Source organism: Panicum virgatum, chromosome 5K (assembly GCF_016808335.1).
Source record: "Panicum virgatum strain AP13 chromosome 5K, P.virgatum_v5, whole genome shotgun sequence".
Classification (NCBI taxonomy): domain Eukaryota; kingdom Viridiplantae; phylum Streptophyta; class Magnoliopsida; order Poales; family Poaceae; genus Panicum; species Panicum virgatum.
Window position 1 is genome coordinate 49,496,575 of NC_053140.1, and position 14,882 is coordinate 49,511,456.

Here is a 14,882-nt window from a genome sequence, read left to right on the forward strand (position 1 = left end):
TCCGCCAGTCCGCCTCCAGCCCTCTCCTCCATACCTCTCCCATCCAACAAATATTTCTTTCTCACTCCCGAAAGACATGGTCTCACCCGCGAGCCAGAACATGATCGTCGAGCCTGTGTCCCTGGATATACAGACCCGACGAGACGTTAAATAAACCAGCTGCCTTAAAGAACAAAATCTCCTGGATGGCCCGGCCGGCACAAACTCTCACGACGAGCAGCACACTGCACACCGAGGGGTTGCATCAAACTTTACGAAGCTGCCGGTCGAAGCTTTTTCTTCTTTTCCTGGTGCAAAGAGAAGCTTTGGTAGTACACGAGCAGGCAGAGGGATGCTTATGCCATGCCAAGGCAGTAACGAACGACTGCCTCGTAGGTGATAAAAAAATGCAGGTCACTTGGCCTCTTCTTCATTCGTGTTTCAATCACATAAAGAGCTCCAAAATTCTTCAAAATCTCCAAGCGTATTTTATGATGTCCACAAACTAGCTAGAAAAATATTTGTTCCTTGTCTTCCTTCCAATCAACTAGTAGCTATAGATACTTGGATGTCTTGCTGCATTCTCGATCACCTGTACCAGGCGTTCAGGCCCGCCGTTCGTCCGAGCGACAGGTCCAATCCCATTCCCCTCTCCCCGATGGCCCGGCCGGCACAAAGTCTCACGACGAACGGACACGGCAGGGCGTTGCATCAACCTTTACCCGCCACAATCACTGCCGCTCGAAGAGAAGCACACGAGCAGGCAGCCAGGGCCAGGGGGAGTGGCGGTGTGGCGCACTGCTTCTGCTTGCTTTCACCGGGAAGGACGACGCAGCACAGCGAAAGGGCAGGTAAATACTGGAACCGGTCCGAGACACGGCACATCGCCGTCACGTCGGTCTTTCGAGGCTTTGCACGGGCGACAGCGGGGAAAGGCCTCGTCGTGACATACGGCGCCGATCCAGTCGAGAGAGAGAGAGAGAGCGGCGTTTACGATGGAATGGAATGTGGGCTAGGCCGTGCGATGCAAATGCGTGAGTGCTATCTTGTCGTGGCACGAAGATATGGGTGACCCTGGCTGTGTTTAGTTGCAAAATTTTTCTCCCCAAATTTCACTATTCACCTATCACATCAATTTTTTCCCTCATACATAAACTACTAAATATAGGTAAATAAAAAAACTAATGGTATAGTTTCGATGTACGTTGCGAGACGAATCTTTTGAGCCTAGTTATCCTATGGTAGGACAATATTTACCACAAACGAACGAAAAATATTACAATATACTATAAAATCCGATGTGACCTTTTTTTTATCACTTTTTGCGGATCAAAACACAGCCCCATAGTACCAGTAGCCTGCAGCGACCAATCCGTTGGCATCTTGTCGTTTTCTTGTTTCTGCCATGTCCTTCTCGTTTCTGCCTTGAATAAAGTTTTTCCGGGACTGTGTTTAGATCCGTAAAATAATGGTAAAAAAAATCACATCGGATACTGTGGCACACTGTAACACTTTTCGTTTATTTGTGTTAATTGTTGTCCTACCATGACCTAACTAGGCTCAAAAGATTCGTCTCGTCGTGTACATCAAAATTATGCAATTAGTTTTTTTATTTATCTATATTTAATACTCCATGCATGAGGTAAAAGATTTGATTTGATAGGTGAATAGTGAAGTTTGGAGAGAGAAATTTTGGAAGTGAACACATGCATGTGTTTAATTCCGCGAAAAGTTCCCAAAATTTTTCACTGACGCACATCACATCGAATCTTACGATACATGTATGGAGTATTAAATGTAGTTAAAAAATATAACTAATTGTACAGTTTGGTTGTAAATGATGAGACGAATCTTTTGAGACAAATTACTCCATAGTTGGACAATAGTTGCCAAATAAAACCGAAATGTGCTACAGCAACTTTTTCGCGAACTAAACACACCCGGTGTTTGGCCCGAAATCTCAGTTGAACTGTCAATGCCGTGCGAACGTATCTATGGCTGAATAGAGAGAAATTAGGCAAGTTTACCATGGTCTTCTGCTCTGCCGTCCATTAGTTTGACAATGGCTTGGTGCACAGAAAGATCTAATCCATATGCATCATGAAATGTGAATGCTCTCTATGAAACTGCAGCTAAAATGATGGATATTTTTTCGTTTTTTTATTGGTAGATACTACAGTTTCCAAAATTTTAACGAGTAAGGGCATACTGACAGATAACCTTTCTAGAAGGATCACTCTTGTCTATGCAGCTCTGCTTGGTGACAAGGAAGCGTTTCAAAGAGATTCAGCATAGTTTCGCAGGTCCACCTCTTGCTCCCCATAAAAAAGGGGTCCTGTGCTCAATGACAACAGTGTTCTGTACAGGTACCTGCATTCCTTTTTGCAGCTTATTAGAGGCCGATAGGACGTTTGAGCTACATCGATTTTGCTGGAGTTAGCTGAAACCCAATCTACATTGACTTGTAGTGTAGCTAGTATAGTGTGCTACGTATCAGTTAGGGCATGCTGATAATTAACTTAATTAAGCTCGTGATCCGTTATCATTTACCCCAGCATAAACTGTGTGCTTATAGAAAACTGTTGGGCAGGCGTTAGAAATGTGCAGGAGAAAATGCAATCCTGACCGTCAAGATGCAATCGATGGGATACCAGACAAGGGAAACGGAACTGAGTAGATAGACAGGATCTAGCATGGCCGTCCAACAGCTGCATCTTCAGAGGATCGGAAATGAACACTCTAGGCTCGCAGCGCTGATGAGAGCTAGAGGTAGGGCTACGAGTGTTGGTGGGACCAGCACTGTGCAGGAGGCCACCAAACAAATACAGAAGCTGAAAGTTTGGCAAAAAGATGGGGTTGAAGGGCTCTTTCTTAACAGAAACATGGGAAAACCCCAGACAATAGATGCCCATGCCGCGAACGAGCGCTAGCTCGGCTGGTGGGAGTGCGGCAGCGAAAACCACCAAGTCGGGGTTCGATCCCGGCTCGCACAGGAAAAAAACTCCATCGCTTGTCCCATATCAAGTTTTTTTTATAGATGCCCATGCCGCCATTAGAAGAAAAAAAGGACAGAGGTCCTCGCTCTCAGGTTTCTGCAATGTCCTTGTAGTACTGTAGCAACCAAGCTTAATTGAGGGGATTGTGGGAGCAAATGCACATCCCAACCATTTGAGTTTGACTTTCCTTTGACCTAAACTTCTACTCCAATCATCCTGATTCTGTAAAAAATAAATAGCGCACATATAGCCACTCAAATAGTAGTAATGCACATGCATTGAAAGGAAAACCTGTATGAAAGCTTCTTCCAACACCAGCAGAACCAATGCATCCCAAGTCCCAAGAAGAAGAGATCAGTGGATGACTTGATGTGATTTATCCATAATGAAAAGCAACAATACTATAAGCCAACCCAATCAGACTGTCATGAGGGCACCAAACATTCATGCAAGAGATTACCTGATAATTAGTGGCACCCACGAGGAAATTAACCTCATTTTCCCTTTCTCCCTCCCCTCTCTTGAGAAGCCACGAGGAAATTAACTAGCTTTTCACTAGGCGCCCTTCAGTTTTCGAGTACGTTGGGGAGAAAAAGGTCAAAAGGCCGATGGAAAGTCAGAACACCAAAGTGGCAACAAAAGGCAGCGATCAAGTAGGAGCATTGCCATCAATGGCAAGCTGGGGAAGTGGACATGCCATCATGCTATTCACCATTCCCGTAATTTCATACATCAGGTGATCTGGAGCAAAAGCAGGGAAATAGTTTGGTTTCTAACACACACTATTTGGGGAAAAGCAACCAGCTCCCTCTGCGATCGACACCAACCAAAGCAGAGCATCCTCCCAAGGTGGTTGAGCGACCCGACGTGATTTGATCCATCGGGGACTACAAATCCCCAAGGGAATCGATCATCGCGCAATAACACGAAGGCAACGACAGCCACGGAACAAGGCTTTTTTTTCTCTCTTTCAAACAACTATTTAGGGTTACATCAAACCTTTTTTTTTCAGGGGTAATTTTGCTCTAGGACATCTTAGAAATACGATATTTGTGAACGGACATCCTTCAAAACTGAATTTGCTGCTGGACACTACTCTTTTGAATCTATTTGCCACCCGATATTGAGAAGATTAAAATATTCATTTTTTAGTTTGGGGAGAGATAAAGAGGGTGAAAAGTCCATTTTGCCCTTATTGAAGTGCATCCCATCAGTCAGCCTGTGGGCGCGAGCTAGCTGAAGCAGAGACCGCTAGAGGCTGAGTGTGAGGTCGAGCTCCCCGCCGTCGATGTCGTCGTTGCTGGTGCTGCCGTCAGCGGCGCCGGCGCTGGAGGTGGTGAGGGTGGTGGTGGACTGGTAGTGCTGGCCGGCGGCAGCAGCAGCCTTTGACTAGCCGTGCGTCGACGCTGACGACGGTGACGCGATGTACGGGTCCGACTGGACCAGCCCGTTGAGGAAATCGGCGAGCCGGTGCTCGCGCCTCCTCGCGGCGCCCTCCAGCGCCCTTAGCAGCGCCTCCGCCTCGGGACTGGCCACGCTGTCCTCCGCCAGCTCCCGCACGGCCTCCTCGGCGCCGCCGACTGTGAGCACCTCGGCCACCGCCAGCTCGCCCCCGGCCACGACGAGGTTGAGTAGCGTGGCGGCCCCGCTCTCCCTGGCCCTCGCCGTCTCGAATCTGGAACCCGAACACCCTCCTAAAGGCCTCGAGGCTCTCGGCGCACCCGGCCACCTGGGCAGGAGCTGGTGGCGCGTGGAGGAGCGCGGCCGCCTCGCGCCGATGGTGGTGCAGTGAGCCTCAGCGCAGAGGAGGCTGTGCACGGTGGCGATGGCGTGGTGCACGGCGCCGGTGCGGAGCGCGGCGGTGAGGGCGTCGAGAAGGCCCGGCGCGAACACCAGCTGCTCCCGCGCGGAGATGGAGATGTTGAGGAGCACGGCCGTGGAGAGCTGTGCGGCGAACAGGGGCACTACGCCGGCCTCCGCCAGCGGCGCACGAATCTCCGGATCATCCTTGGAGGCAAAGGTGGCGTAGTGGTGCGCGTCCGGGACCAGCGGATGCGCTTCTCCCAGGACTCTCTGTCCTTCGACACGAATCAGAGCAGCATCCACGGTGCGGCAGCGGCGGCGCTCTGTCGCGCGTCCATGGACCACCACGAGCCCGTGAAGACGCTGGAGATCGACATGGCGCGGCTCTTCTCCTACTCGACGCCACGGCGTCCTCGCCGATGAACCGCGCGCACCACGGCCACGGGCACTCGCCAGTGACGCCGTCGCCAGGGAAGGCCCGCCCCGATCCAGGTCTAGTCCGCGAGCCTGCGCGTGGACCGCGGAGCGGGCGGCGATAGCGACACGCGGGGCCTGCACTCCCAGCAGCACCACGTGGGGCGGTGCCCAACTACATGGCGGCGATGGAGTTGGCCAAGGCCCGCGTGCGGTCCCAAAGCGCGCCGCGGCAGCAGTCCTCCACGCCCGAGCACGACCGGCTCTCTGGCGGCAGCAGCTTTGACGCGGGGGTGGCATCGGGCCATGGCGGCGGGGAACGACCACCGACCCAGGAATTGGAAGCGAACCGCAATGACGGTGTGCGCGCTCCAAGACCACCGACAGCCACCAAAAGCTCGTGGGAGCAGGAGCAACATTGGATTGATGGGCATTTTTGTCTATTTACTATATTTCTCTCCCGTTTATAAAAAAATAATATTTTATTAATTCCGGTGTCCATTAGCCAATAGTTACAGTTGAAAGGTGTCCATCAGCAAAGATGAATTTTATGGATGTCTTCAAGGTAAAATCAAAATTGAAGGATGTCCGAGAGCAAAATTACCCTTTTTTTTTCAGCTCCATGGGTAAACACGCGCGGCCTTTCCGCCGGCCTCGCCGGGGCCGTAAACTCCACGCACGCACGGTCGCACGGAGCCAGCCAAAGCCAAGCCAACGGGACGCGGGAAAAAGCAGCGATCGATTGGTCTCGGGCACGGGGAAATGACTCTGCCGCGGCACGGCCACATCACGTCGCGTCCGTCGCCCGTCTACTGGTTACACGCGTACGACGACCAAAACACCAAGGAGATGACGAGAGAGTGGGGGAGAGGGGGTGACAAGTGACAACATCATGGCCATGGTTTTCCGGTACGGAGTGTGCTTTACAGGAGCGGGGGGGCGGGGAGGCGCGCACACAGGACAAGGCGGCCGGCGACTCATGATGAGCAGTCATCGGGCAGGCGGTGCGGCGGATCCCTAGGCGACGCAGCCGAGCCCCAGGCAGCCCATCCACGCGCTCCTCCTCCTCGTCACCCTCTTCTGCACAGGATTAAGAAAAAACACGAGACTCTTAAAAAAAGAACAGCACTTGCTTTCTGGTAGTAATGTATTGAACCAATGATGTGGCTAGCACTGGTTCTGACTAAAAAACGGCATGCTTTTCATCCTGATCGTGACTGCTTCTCTCTTTTTCTCCGGTTGATTGTAGGTTGGTATCTTTCTTTCAAAAAAAGATTGAGGTTGGTATGAGCAGTGAAATGTGATCAACGAATGATGCTACTATCAAGCACTGTGGGTTGTTGGATTAGTACGGTTATTAGAAAGACCAGGTGACATGGCTTTATAGACTTTCAGCTACTACGCTAACCAGCGAGTATTCTGAAAAATAAATGGGGACAAGGCACAAAATGGACTTGCATTTCACTGTGGCTGCAATTAGCTGACTGAATGAAGAGTACCAGTGACTCGGTGTATATGAGTGAGGAGGCAGGGATTTACCCTGGGGTCGTGGCAGAGCATGTCGGGCGGGATCTGATAGAGGTCCTGGTCCACGGCCTTGACGGCCGCCGGGCACGCCTTGTACGCAGGGGAGGCGTGGGCCCCGGCGTCGGCCACCCGGCTCTGCTTCCCCTGCTTCTTCACGGCGCCCTGCTCGCCGCCCAGCCCCACCACCACCGGCTGCCGCTGCTTCTCGTCCTCCGACTCCAGTGTGGCACTGTCACTCCACTTGACGGCCTGCTAATGCATGAACAACGCATTGTTACCAAACGTGAAAAACAGTAGAAGTAATATGGGGCACAGGTGATGGTTTTTGAACAAAAAGTCACATTGGATTTTTTTTGAAATTAAAGGCAGGAAAAACGTCACATTGGATTGGCTGTTCAAAATTGTGTTTACTGGTGGCAGTACTTCGATTAGCTTTGCAGACAGATAGAGGGCGTCAGGTTGCAAGGGTAAGCACACTTTTGTACTAGAATCAACTTAGCTGGATTGGATCATGGCAGTAATCATTTGAACAAGTGCTAGTTAACCAATGATTAGTGAGAGACAGACAGCACCAGAAGACGAACTACTGTAGGCTAAACCTCTATCACAGAACCACCATCTCCCTCGAAAAGAAGAAAAGAAAATACTGAAAGACCGGTAAAAAGAAAGCAGCAGCATGTGCAGTATCGGGCATTCCCAGTAGTCACCTTCTTGGGTGGCTTGGTCGAGGGCGGTATCGCGACGACCAGCCCGGCCTGCATGGCGGAGTCGAAGTACTGGGTGACCGGCCAGTCGCCGGCGCCGCCGTAGTCGTAGTTCCACTCCCCGAACGCCGGCACGCGCTGCCGCCTCGCCCGCACCTTCTGCATTCGCAACATGAAGAGAACGCATCAGCCTCATACGGCTATCAAGCAGATCAAGATGAGATAGTATCACGGCAGAGGTCGAAAAGCCATCGCTGGCTGGTCGCTTGACGGAGCGGCGAGGAGGGGTCCTCTTGTGATGCCTACCTTCATGGCCGCCGAGCTCCGAGCTCCGAGCTTCGAGCCTAGCGCGCGGGGGAGTCGAACGAAGCAGGAGAGGTGAGCTGAGCCGCGGGTCAGGGGGCAGGTGACGGGCGAGACGTACGTATTTATAGAGAGCTGGGGGGGCTCGGCCGCTCGGAACCGAGAGGGGCCGAGAGTGGAGTGGGAATGTTTTTCCGGCTCCGTGCCTTTCCGTCGCACGCGAGGATGGGGTCATGGGGGGTTAGGTGGTTACAGTACAGGGATGGGCGCGGGCCGTGTAGCGGGCGTGCCACTGGAATGGAAGGCGGTAGCAGCCGCGTGGCCAGCCCGGGCAATACGAAAAATTTGCGAAAAGTGAAACCGAAAAGAACTGTAATATTTTTTATTTGTATGTGGTAAATATTATCTTACCACGGGCTAACTAGTCTCAAAAGATTCATCTCGCAACGTACATTCAAACTGTGCAATAAATTATTTTGTTCACCCACATTTAGTGTTCCATGCATGTATTATTTGCTATATTTAATATTTCGATGTGATTTCAATGTGATGAAAAATTTGGAAATTTTGGGGAACTAAACACAGCCATTGAGGAGTACTGTAGGGCTGTAGGAGTGGGAGTAGAGGAAGGGGAGTGGGAGTCAACAGCGGCAGCTGTGCGTCCTGCGGTGCTGAGCGGCGAGCGCGCTGTGCCGGTGTCCAGACGTCCGGTCATTATGTGGGAGGAGTGGGAGCGAGCGAGGCGAGGCGACTGTGGCGTGCGCAGCGGCTGCGGCGGAGTGCTGACCGCAGCGCGCGCCAGGCGTGGCGTAGGTAGGATCAGGGCAGTGTGAGGTCTTGTTGGATGGAGACGAAAGGGCGGGGGCCACATGGTCAGGGGGGCCGGGGCGGGCGAGCGAGCGAGCGAGGGACCTCTGGCCGTGCCCTGGGCTCTGCGCAGATGTTTCGGACCGGTCGAAAGAACGTTGCCGGGACGATTGGCGCTGGTCGGGACGAAAGAGGGAACAGCACGGCAGGGGCTGCCTGCTTCGACCTGCCCCGCTCGCTCGCTGCCCGCCGGTCGTCTCCCCGCGGCCCGGGCCACGGCCACCGCCGGTCCTCGACGCTCACTAGTCGCTCACCCGCGCGCCGCGCTTGCGCTCTCGCGACGCGCCGCCGTCTGGCGTCTGCCTTCCATGCTCCGCCGCAGCCCGCAGCCGAGGGGCCGTGCCGCCGACCTCGAGTGCTGCGCCGTGACATCGTGCCGCCGCCGAGCCCTCGACGCTCGCCCGCCGGTGCGCCGTAGCCCCGGAGCCGCTGGTCCTGCATGCCGCATTGGTGAGCCCCGTCACCGCCGCCCGACGTGCGCCGCCGCAGCCGGATCGGGTTGGTGGAGGGTGGACGGGTTGTTGCCTCGTTGCCGTTGGGGCTTTCGCCGCTACGGGCCTGCAGTTGCGGCCTGTGGGCCGAGGTGCGTGCAGCTGCAACCATGATTTTCAATCGTTCCGACCCGTAGCATCAAGAGATCAAGACCAACCATGAACCACCCAGAGTTCGTGTAAAAATGAGGGAATCCCATCCACGACGTTTCCGCGCTTTGTTTTAGACTTTTAGCAAGACGAAACCGATTGCATCATGAATGTATTTTATCATCAGAACCAAGCAACTCTTCAGGAATCTATCCCAAAAGAAAGGTTTGCACTAGCAGTCAACAAAATCTGTTGTTTCCGCGAAAGCGGAAATCCAGACAACTGCATGTGAAGCCTTCGCGAAAATTATTCTAAGTCTAAACTCAACTGAAGTTGCAAGTATGTCATATGCACAACTGCCCGTAAGAGGGTACAGAAAATGAGATGATATGGGAGAACTGTACACAAGGATTATTTTCCCTTTTTGCTTTGACACCCGTCGACAATATAACGTAAAAGCAAGGCCGGTTTATCTCAAGCATCGTTTCATTGCTTGGTGAGATTATAACTGTAAAAGCGCAACCTCCAATCTGCAAGGGTGATATGCAGTTTATCCACTGCACATCCCAGACGATGAGCATTTCGCTGATGGTTGTATTGCATACCATGTGCCATCTGCAGTTATACCAGATACCGCAATAATTCACATCTCAGTTGGTGGTGAATCAGAATGGTTCCAAAACAACTTTAGCTACATGAAGGCACTGCACAGATACAGATTAAATTTAGTATGAAGGAAAATTTGATGATGCACGAATTTCATTTAAGTGATACCTTGACCTTCAGCTACTTGTGTCGCCATCGTTGTCATTTTCATCTCCAGAATCTTCATAGCGGGGCTGGTCATACTTCTCACGGAGTTGTTTGATGGGGATGAAGTCCCCAGCCGTGTCCTCACCATAGAATAGAAATTCAATGTAGGGGTGATCAAACCTTCCCTACAGTAACAAGTGAAGGATAACCGTATTACTTCATTTCAGCAGGTAAAGGAGCTGGACAACCAAGCATATGATATGAAATGAGAAATGCATGCTCACTTTCTCTGATTCTTGAGCTGCTGAAAGATTTTCTTCTGCCACTGAAATTAAAAAGTGAAAAACCATATATCACAATGACATAAGTTATTCTTTTTTTCATAAAAGGGTAAAGGTATCTTGGATAATGGTTTGGATAGCATGTCTCCCGGTTTAACTTTCATATGCCATTTGGCTCATTAATGAAAGGTCACTTAAACAAAGAAACATGAAATTGCTGAAATAACAATGACAGATTTGTTTTTATCCAAAAAGATCAAATTCAAATGTATCTATTAAAACCAATATCAACTGAGAAGAAAAGAAACACACCATATGCGACAAGTAGTTCTGGATCAACGTATACGTCAACCAGGACCTGAAATATTCAACAATAAATCACATAGCATGTCAAAGACTTCAAAAGACCACATGCGCGCATCAGCATGCAGGGCATGGTAGTTATGGCTGGGCGTTCGGGCTACCCGAAAATTTCGGGTCGGGTTTTTCGGGTTTTCAAAATTTCAGGTTTTGAAAACTGAAACCCGAAATTTGCTGAAAATAAACAAAACCCGACAATTCGGGTACCCGACATTTCGGGTTCGGGTTTACCCGAACAACCCGAATTACCCAACTCAGGCCTCTGAACCACCCAGCCGCACCACACTGGAGGAGACAGAGATGTTGATGTCGTTGTTGCATCTATCTTGGTAGTGGAAGCCTTCTTGCATTGGTACTTTGGTAGCATCATGGGAACCGTCGGTGGTGTTGGTCTTCATCTTCACGGGCAAAGAAGCTCCTTTGCCTCTGCCCTGATTGCAGCGCCACGGAGCAGATGTCGATGGCCACGGAGAAGATGAGGCGCTAGCGCACTGCTAGCCTGCAGCTCGACGAGGAGGCCGGGGGTAAGAACAACGACGCCGCGGCCGTCGCACACGCGCTGCCGGTGGCCGCCTGGCCGGTGGGTGCTGGCTTTCGCGTCGAGATGCGATGTCGGCCTCACCCTCATGGGACTACGGCCTACGGGAGGTTGGGGACTTGGGGGTGGCGGCTGGATCTGGAAGCGGTGGTGGCGTGCGGGGGCGCAGAGGGCGCGGCCGGTGGCAGTGGGCGATGGCGTGGCGGGCGGCTGGGGCTGGGCGATGGCGTGGCGGGCGGCTGGGGCTGGGCGCTGTGCCTGTGGCGTACTGGCGTGGGGGGCGGCGCGGGGTCTGGTCTGAGGGCGCGGCGCGGGGGGCTGCTGCCTAGGGTTAGGGGCTTGGTGTTGGTGGTGGGCTGGGCTGCAACAAATACAATGAACTAATATACTTGGGCTAATGGGCTGGCCTATTTTTCGGGTAGATCGGGTATTTCGGGTACCATGGCCTAAAACCCGAATTACCCGTACTAATTTCAGGTACCGTGGGTTGAAACCCGGATTAGGGTTCGGGTTTTTCGGGCTCAGGTTTTTCGGGCTTGGGTTTTTCGGGTTCGAGCTTCGGGTTTCGGGTTTTTTGCCCAGACATAATGGTAGTATACCAAAGAATAGTCCTAAAAGGAGGATGTGAGCCAGGAGAAGAAAAATGCATTTCACATTTGTTGATATTGCTTCATATGATAATTTATTGCTATACTAATATGTATGTTGATATTGCAATATTAGTTATAGTCAATGATTAAATAAGTCAGAAAAAGGTAACAATGAGTACCACAGTCACGAAACAGCAATGTATGCAAAGGTGTACAATCATAGATTCCAGAAGCCTAATGCATAAGCCTATTCGAGAACTACAGAACTATGACCAGGTCAATTGAATAGCTATGCTTAGCCTTTGCCAGGATATTCATATATAACATGTTATCATTATGTTAATCTAGTGCAGCTCTAGCTTACTGTTAACTTGACAAAAATAGCATTGCACTATAGCTTGCAGATACTATGAGAAGAAAATACTGAGACATTCTGTGAACTGTAGCTACAAAGACAAAATTGGAAGCGGCATGTACCTGATAAAATGGTTGATTTGGACCTTTAGACAGCTTCTCCACATTTGCTGTCTCCATCCATGACTTGGATTCACAGCATACAGGATCCATGCCACATATCACCCCTCTATATCCTTCAACAGGAGTACAGGATGACACAAAATTAAAGAAGATGGACGTTGAAACCAAGTGCTGAACTACAAAATTAATGTCCTCAATAATAAGGATGAATAAAGCCGCAGACAAGCATTGTCAATTTATTGGGGAAATATAATAAATGAAATAGGTCTACTAACAAAGCTGGTATAAATATCTATTTGCTCTTTCAGTGGTTCTGGTTCAATCCAAGCTGGAACTGTAGAAATGTTTATTTGATTTTCAATAGATCTGGTGCAACCCCGAACTGATAGAATGGGAATATGAGCATAAATAAGCCTAGAAAAGTTACTGACAATTTTGAGCAGTCTTTATTGTTCCAAAAGAGGAAAAAGTTAAAAAAAAAGTTTTTGACTTTCCTTATTGCTTGCCAGCAATTTTGAAGAAAATGCTACATTTATCCATTGGGATTATGTGTAGCAAAAGCTGAAGTATATTTAGATGTATGGAAGTACTCACCATGTACCTTGTGCCGTACTTTCTGCCCTAGTCGAAACGCATACTTCACATTTTGATAAGCAAGAGCTTTAGCAGATACTGCAAGAGATTCGGCCTATGTGACATTAAAGTTCAAGTGTAAGGTATTGAACATCATAAACACTGAAAATATAACAATCACAGAACTGATGCACCTCAGGTTTCGTATACCTCAAGTTTGGCGATTTCATCACGCAGACCAGCTGCCACAGCATAGTTTTCACTGTCAATAGCTTTCTGCAAGTCTGCACTGCAACAAATGGAAAAGATGAAGTTACATTCCAAATGGAGTATGTCCTATAACCACGTTTCCCTTTCTCAGAATTGTTCCAAGGTATAGGTTAAATAGCTAACTAGAATAGCAGAACACATGAATTCTTCATGGAGAAATTGAAATGTTAACATACCGTACACGTAAAAGATTCAGAGCTTTGTCTTGAGCTTCAGTCTTTGATGAACCTCGTTTAGCTTCACGTTGCCTAATTATTTCCGTTTCAATCTAAAAACGCAGATTTTTTTGTTAGCAATGTCTCATCCTCTGTATTTTCTTTTGGGCTTGAAGTGAAGTTGTTATGTTACCTCAGTGAGTTTTTCCCTCAATTGTTTTGCCACATCAAATTGTTCTATATTCAATGCATACTGGTAAAGAAATAAAACAACCAAGAGTGAGGTTGGACTTGCAAACTTGATGTGTCAAATATTTGCATGTATTAGTTGATCACAATAGTATAATGATGGTAGATTTACTTCTCTGTAAATTGATTGTGCGCTAGACAATAGATCAGTAAAATAATAGGCATATGATAAAATGTGCGGCTGGAGGCACTAGCTGCTGTTCACAGTATATTTAGAAGGTACAGGCTAATAAGCTACCACTCACTTGTATCCGGGTCTGTAAATCCATCTGGAAGTAGAAGATCAAGATATCTTCATTAGCAGACTCACTGCGCTCCAGCCTTGCATCGCTGCTACGCCCATCTCCTCCAAACAACCATCTGGCATTAGCTCTTACTGTAGCATTAATTCTTCTGCCATTGGTCTTTATGCGGAGTTTATGCATGCGCCAGTGGCATGAGAAAGCTCCATGGCTTACTCCATTAATCTCATATGGCAGCCTCGGACTGATCCCTGCAACACAAGCCCTTGTGCAATTTGCTCCATGGGGTGAAGCAACCGAACCACATATAGAGATGCCCTGCATTGTATGGGCTTGGAACTTGGGACGCTTCAATCACCACAATTTGGGCAACTCGATCCCTGCTCAGTGGAGTGCACAGGTGGTCGATGGCATCTCCAACTCCAGCAAAGCACAAACTGAAATTATAACATCAACAAAGTAACTTAACCTGAAGCACGTTACACTTCCTGCAAAGAGCTTAAATATTAGAAAAGGAACAACTATTTCTAGCCCGTGTCTCTAGATTATGGTCAATATGTTCACAGTCACACGCAATCGAGTCTGTCTCAATGCACGGGAGCCGGGACGCCCCACCACACAAGACACATCGCGGTCGCGGGCTCAGGCGCGCGAGAAAGGCGGAGGCTGAAATGGGGCTGGGGCATGGGGTGAATTGATTAGCCCCGCCTGCGCCAGCGTTCGGTGGACGGCGCCGCAGGCCCGCAGCGGAGCGCGAGCGGCGTCCGGTAGCGAGGGGGCATCACCGGCACCACGCCGCTGCCATCCGCGGTCCCCGCTCGACGCCGATGCTGGCGGAGGCCGCGCATGGCAGGGGAGCGGCGCTCTACAGCGGTGAGCAGGTCTAGATTTTGTACGGAAACCGTAATTTGGTGACGCTGGAACTGGAATCCCAGGTCCGCCATTGGTGGGAAGGATAGCTCACTTACCGCCGGATGCGACGACGGCGCAACGGGGAAGGGAAGGGAGGTGGGGTCTGAGGTGGCCGAGTGCATGCGCTGCTGTTCGTTGGTTAGGGCGGAGCCGCGGAGGCGGACTCTGCTGCTGCTACGGTTGTTGTGGATAGAGATGAACGGAGCCTCCTCGCCTCACCTGCAGGCTGCAGCACCAGCCCCCGCTCCGGAAAGGGAGAAAGGCGGAAACTGAAAGCTTCCCTGGACTCCTGACCTCCTGGGTCCATA

General features: G+C 50.3%; 2 protein-coding genes and 1 pseudogene across 11 annotated transcripts; all 3 read right to left on the bottom strand.

The window, feature by feature from the left end:
* Positions 1-4,364: 4,364 nt before the first annotated feature.
* Positions 4,365-5,492, bottom strand: LOC120710186 (annotated as a pseudogene).
* A 582-nt stretch (positions 5,493-6,074) lies between these two features.
* On the bottom strand, positions 6,075-7,906 carry LOC120710751. Of its 3 annotated transcripts, none has more exons than XM_039996343.1 (4): positions 7,730-7,906; positions 7,427-7,579; positions 6,732-6,971; positions 6,075-6,272 (listed from the first exon to the last, which is right to left on the bottom strand). In XM_039996343.1, the coding sequence occupies exons 1-4, from the start codon at positions 7,733-7,735 to the stop codon at positions 6,210-6,212; spliced, it is 462 nt and encodes a 153-aa protein (XP_039852277.1). In that variant the 5' UTR covers positions 7,736-7,906; the 3' UTR covers positions 6,075-6,209. The 3 variants fall into 3 exon arrangements, with proteins under 3 accessions (XP_039852277.1, XP_039852275.1, XP_039852276.1); XM_039996341.1 differs by having other exon boundaries at positions 7,427-7,582; XM_039996342.1 differs by having other exon boundaries at positions 6,732-6,968; positions 7,427-7,582; positions 7,730-7,899.
* A 1,478-nt stretch (positions 7,907-9,384) lies between these two features.
* On the bottom strand, positions 9,385-14,831 carry LOC120708152 (clp protease adapter protein ClpF, chloroplastic-like). 8 transcript variants are annotated; one of them, XM_039993271.1, is made up of 11 exons: positions 14,631-14,831; positions 13,666-14,099; positions 13,365-13,424; positions 13,193-13,284; positions 12,957-13,035; positions 12,768-12,861; positions 12,174-12,286; positions 10,521-10,566; positions 10,212-10,252; positions 9,955-10,112; positions 9,385-9,789 (listed from the first exon to the last, which is right to left on the bottom strand). In XM_039993271.1, exons 2-10 carry the CDS (start codon positions 13,984-13,986, stop codon positions 9,957-9,959), a joined length of 1,002 nt encoding a protein of 333 aa, XP_039849205.1. In that variant the 5' UTR covers positions 13,987-14,099; positions 14,631-14,831; the 3' UTR covers positions 9,385-9,789; positions 9,955-9,956. The 8 variants fall into 8 exon arrangements, with proteins under 8 accessions (XP_039849205.1, XP_039849204.1, XP_039849203.1 ...); XM_039993270.1 differs by having other exon boundaries at positions 9,385-9,878; XM_039993269.1 differs by having other exon boundaries at positions 9,949-10,112.
* Positions 14,832-14,882: the final 51 nt, after the last annotated feature.

What these genes read in the sequence shown, in the direction of transcription:
- LOC120708152 (XM_039993265.1), bottom strand. Translation starts at nt 13,986, where the DNA reads ATGCAGGGCATCTCTATATGTGGTTCGGTTGCTTCACCCCATGGAGCA. An exon ending in ATTTACAGACCCGGATACAA is followed by an intron (nt 13,425 to 13,665) that starts GTGAGTGGTAGC and finishes TTTCTTTACCAG; the next exon opens with TATGCATTGAATATAGAACA. An exon ending in CAGCTCAAGAATCAGAGAAA is followed by an intron (nt 10,113 to 10,211) that starts GTGAGCATGCAT and finishes TTGTTACTGTAG; the next exon opens with GGAAGGTTTGATCACCCCTA.
- LOC120710751 (XM_039996341.1), bottom strand. An exon ending in CGACCAAGCCACCCAAGAAG is followed by an intron (nt 6,972 to 7,426) that starts GTGACTACTGGG and finishes TTCATGCATTAG; the next exon opens with CAGGCCGTCAAGTGGAGTGA. An exon ending in TGCTCTGCCACGACCCCAGG is followed by an intron (nt 6,273 to 6,731) that starts GTAAATCCCTGC and finishes AATCCTGTGCAG; the next exon opens with AAGAGGGTGACGAGGAGGAG.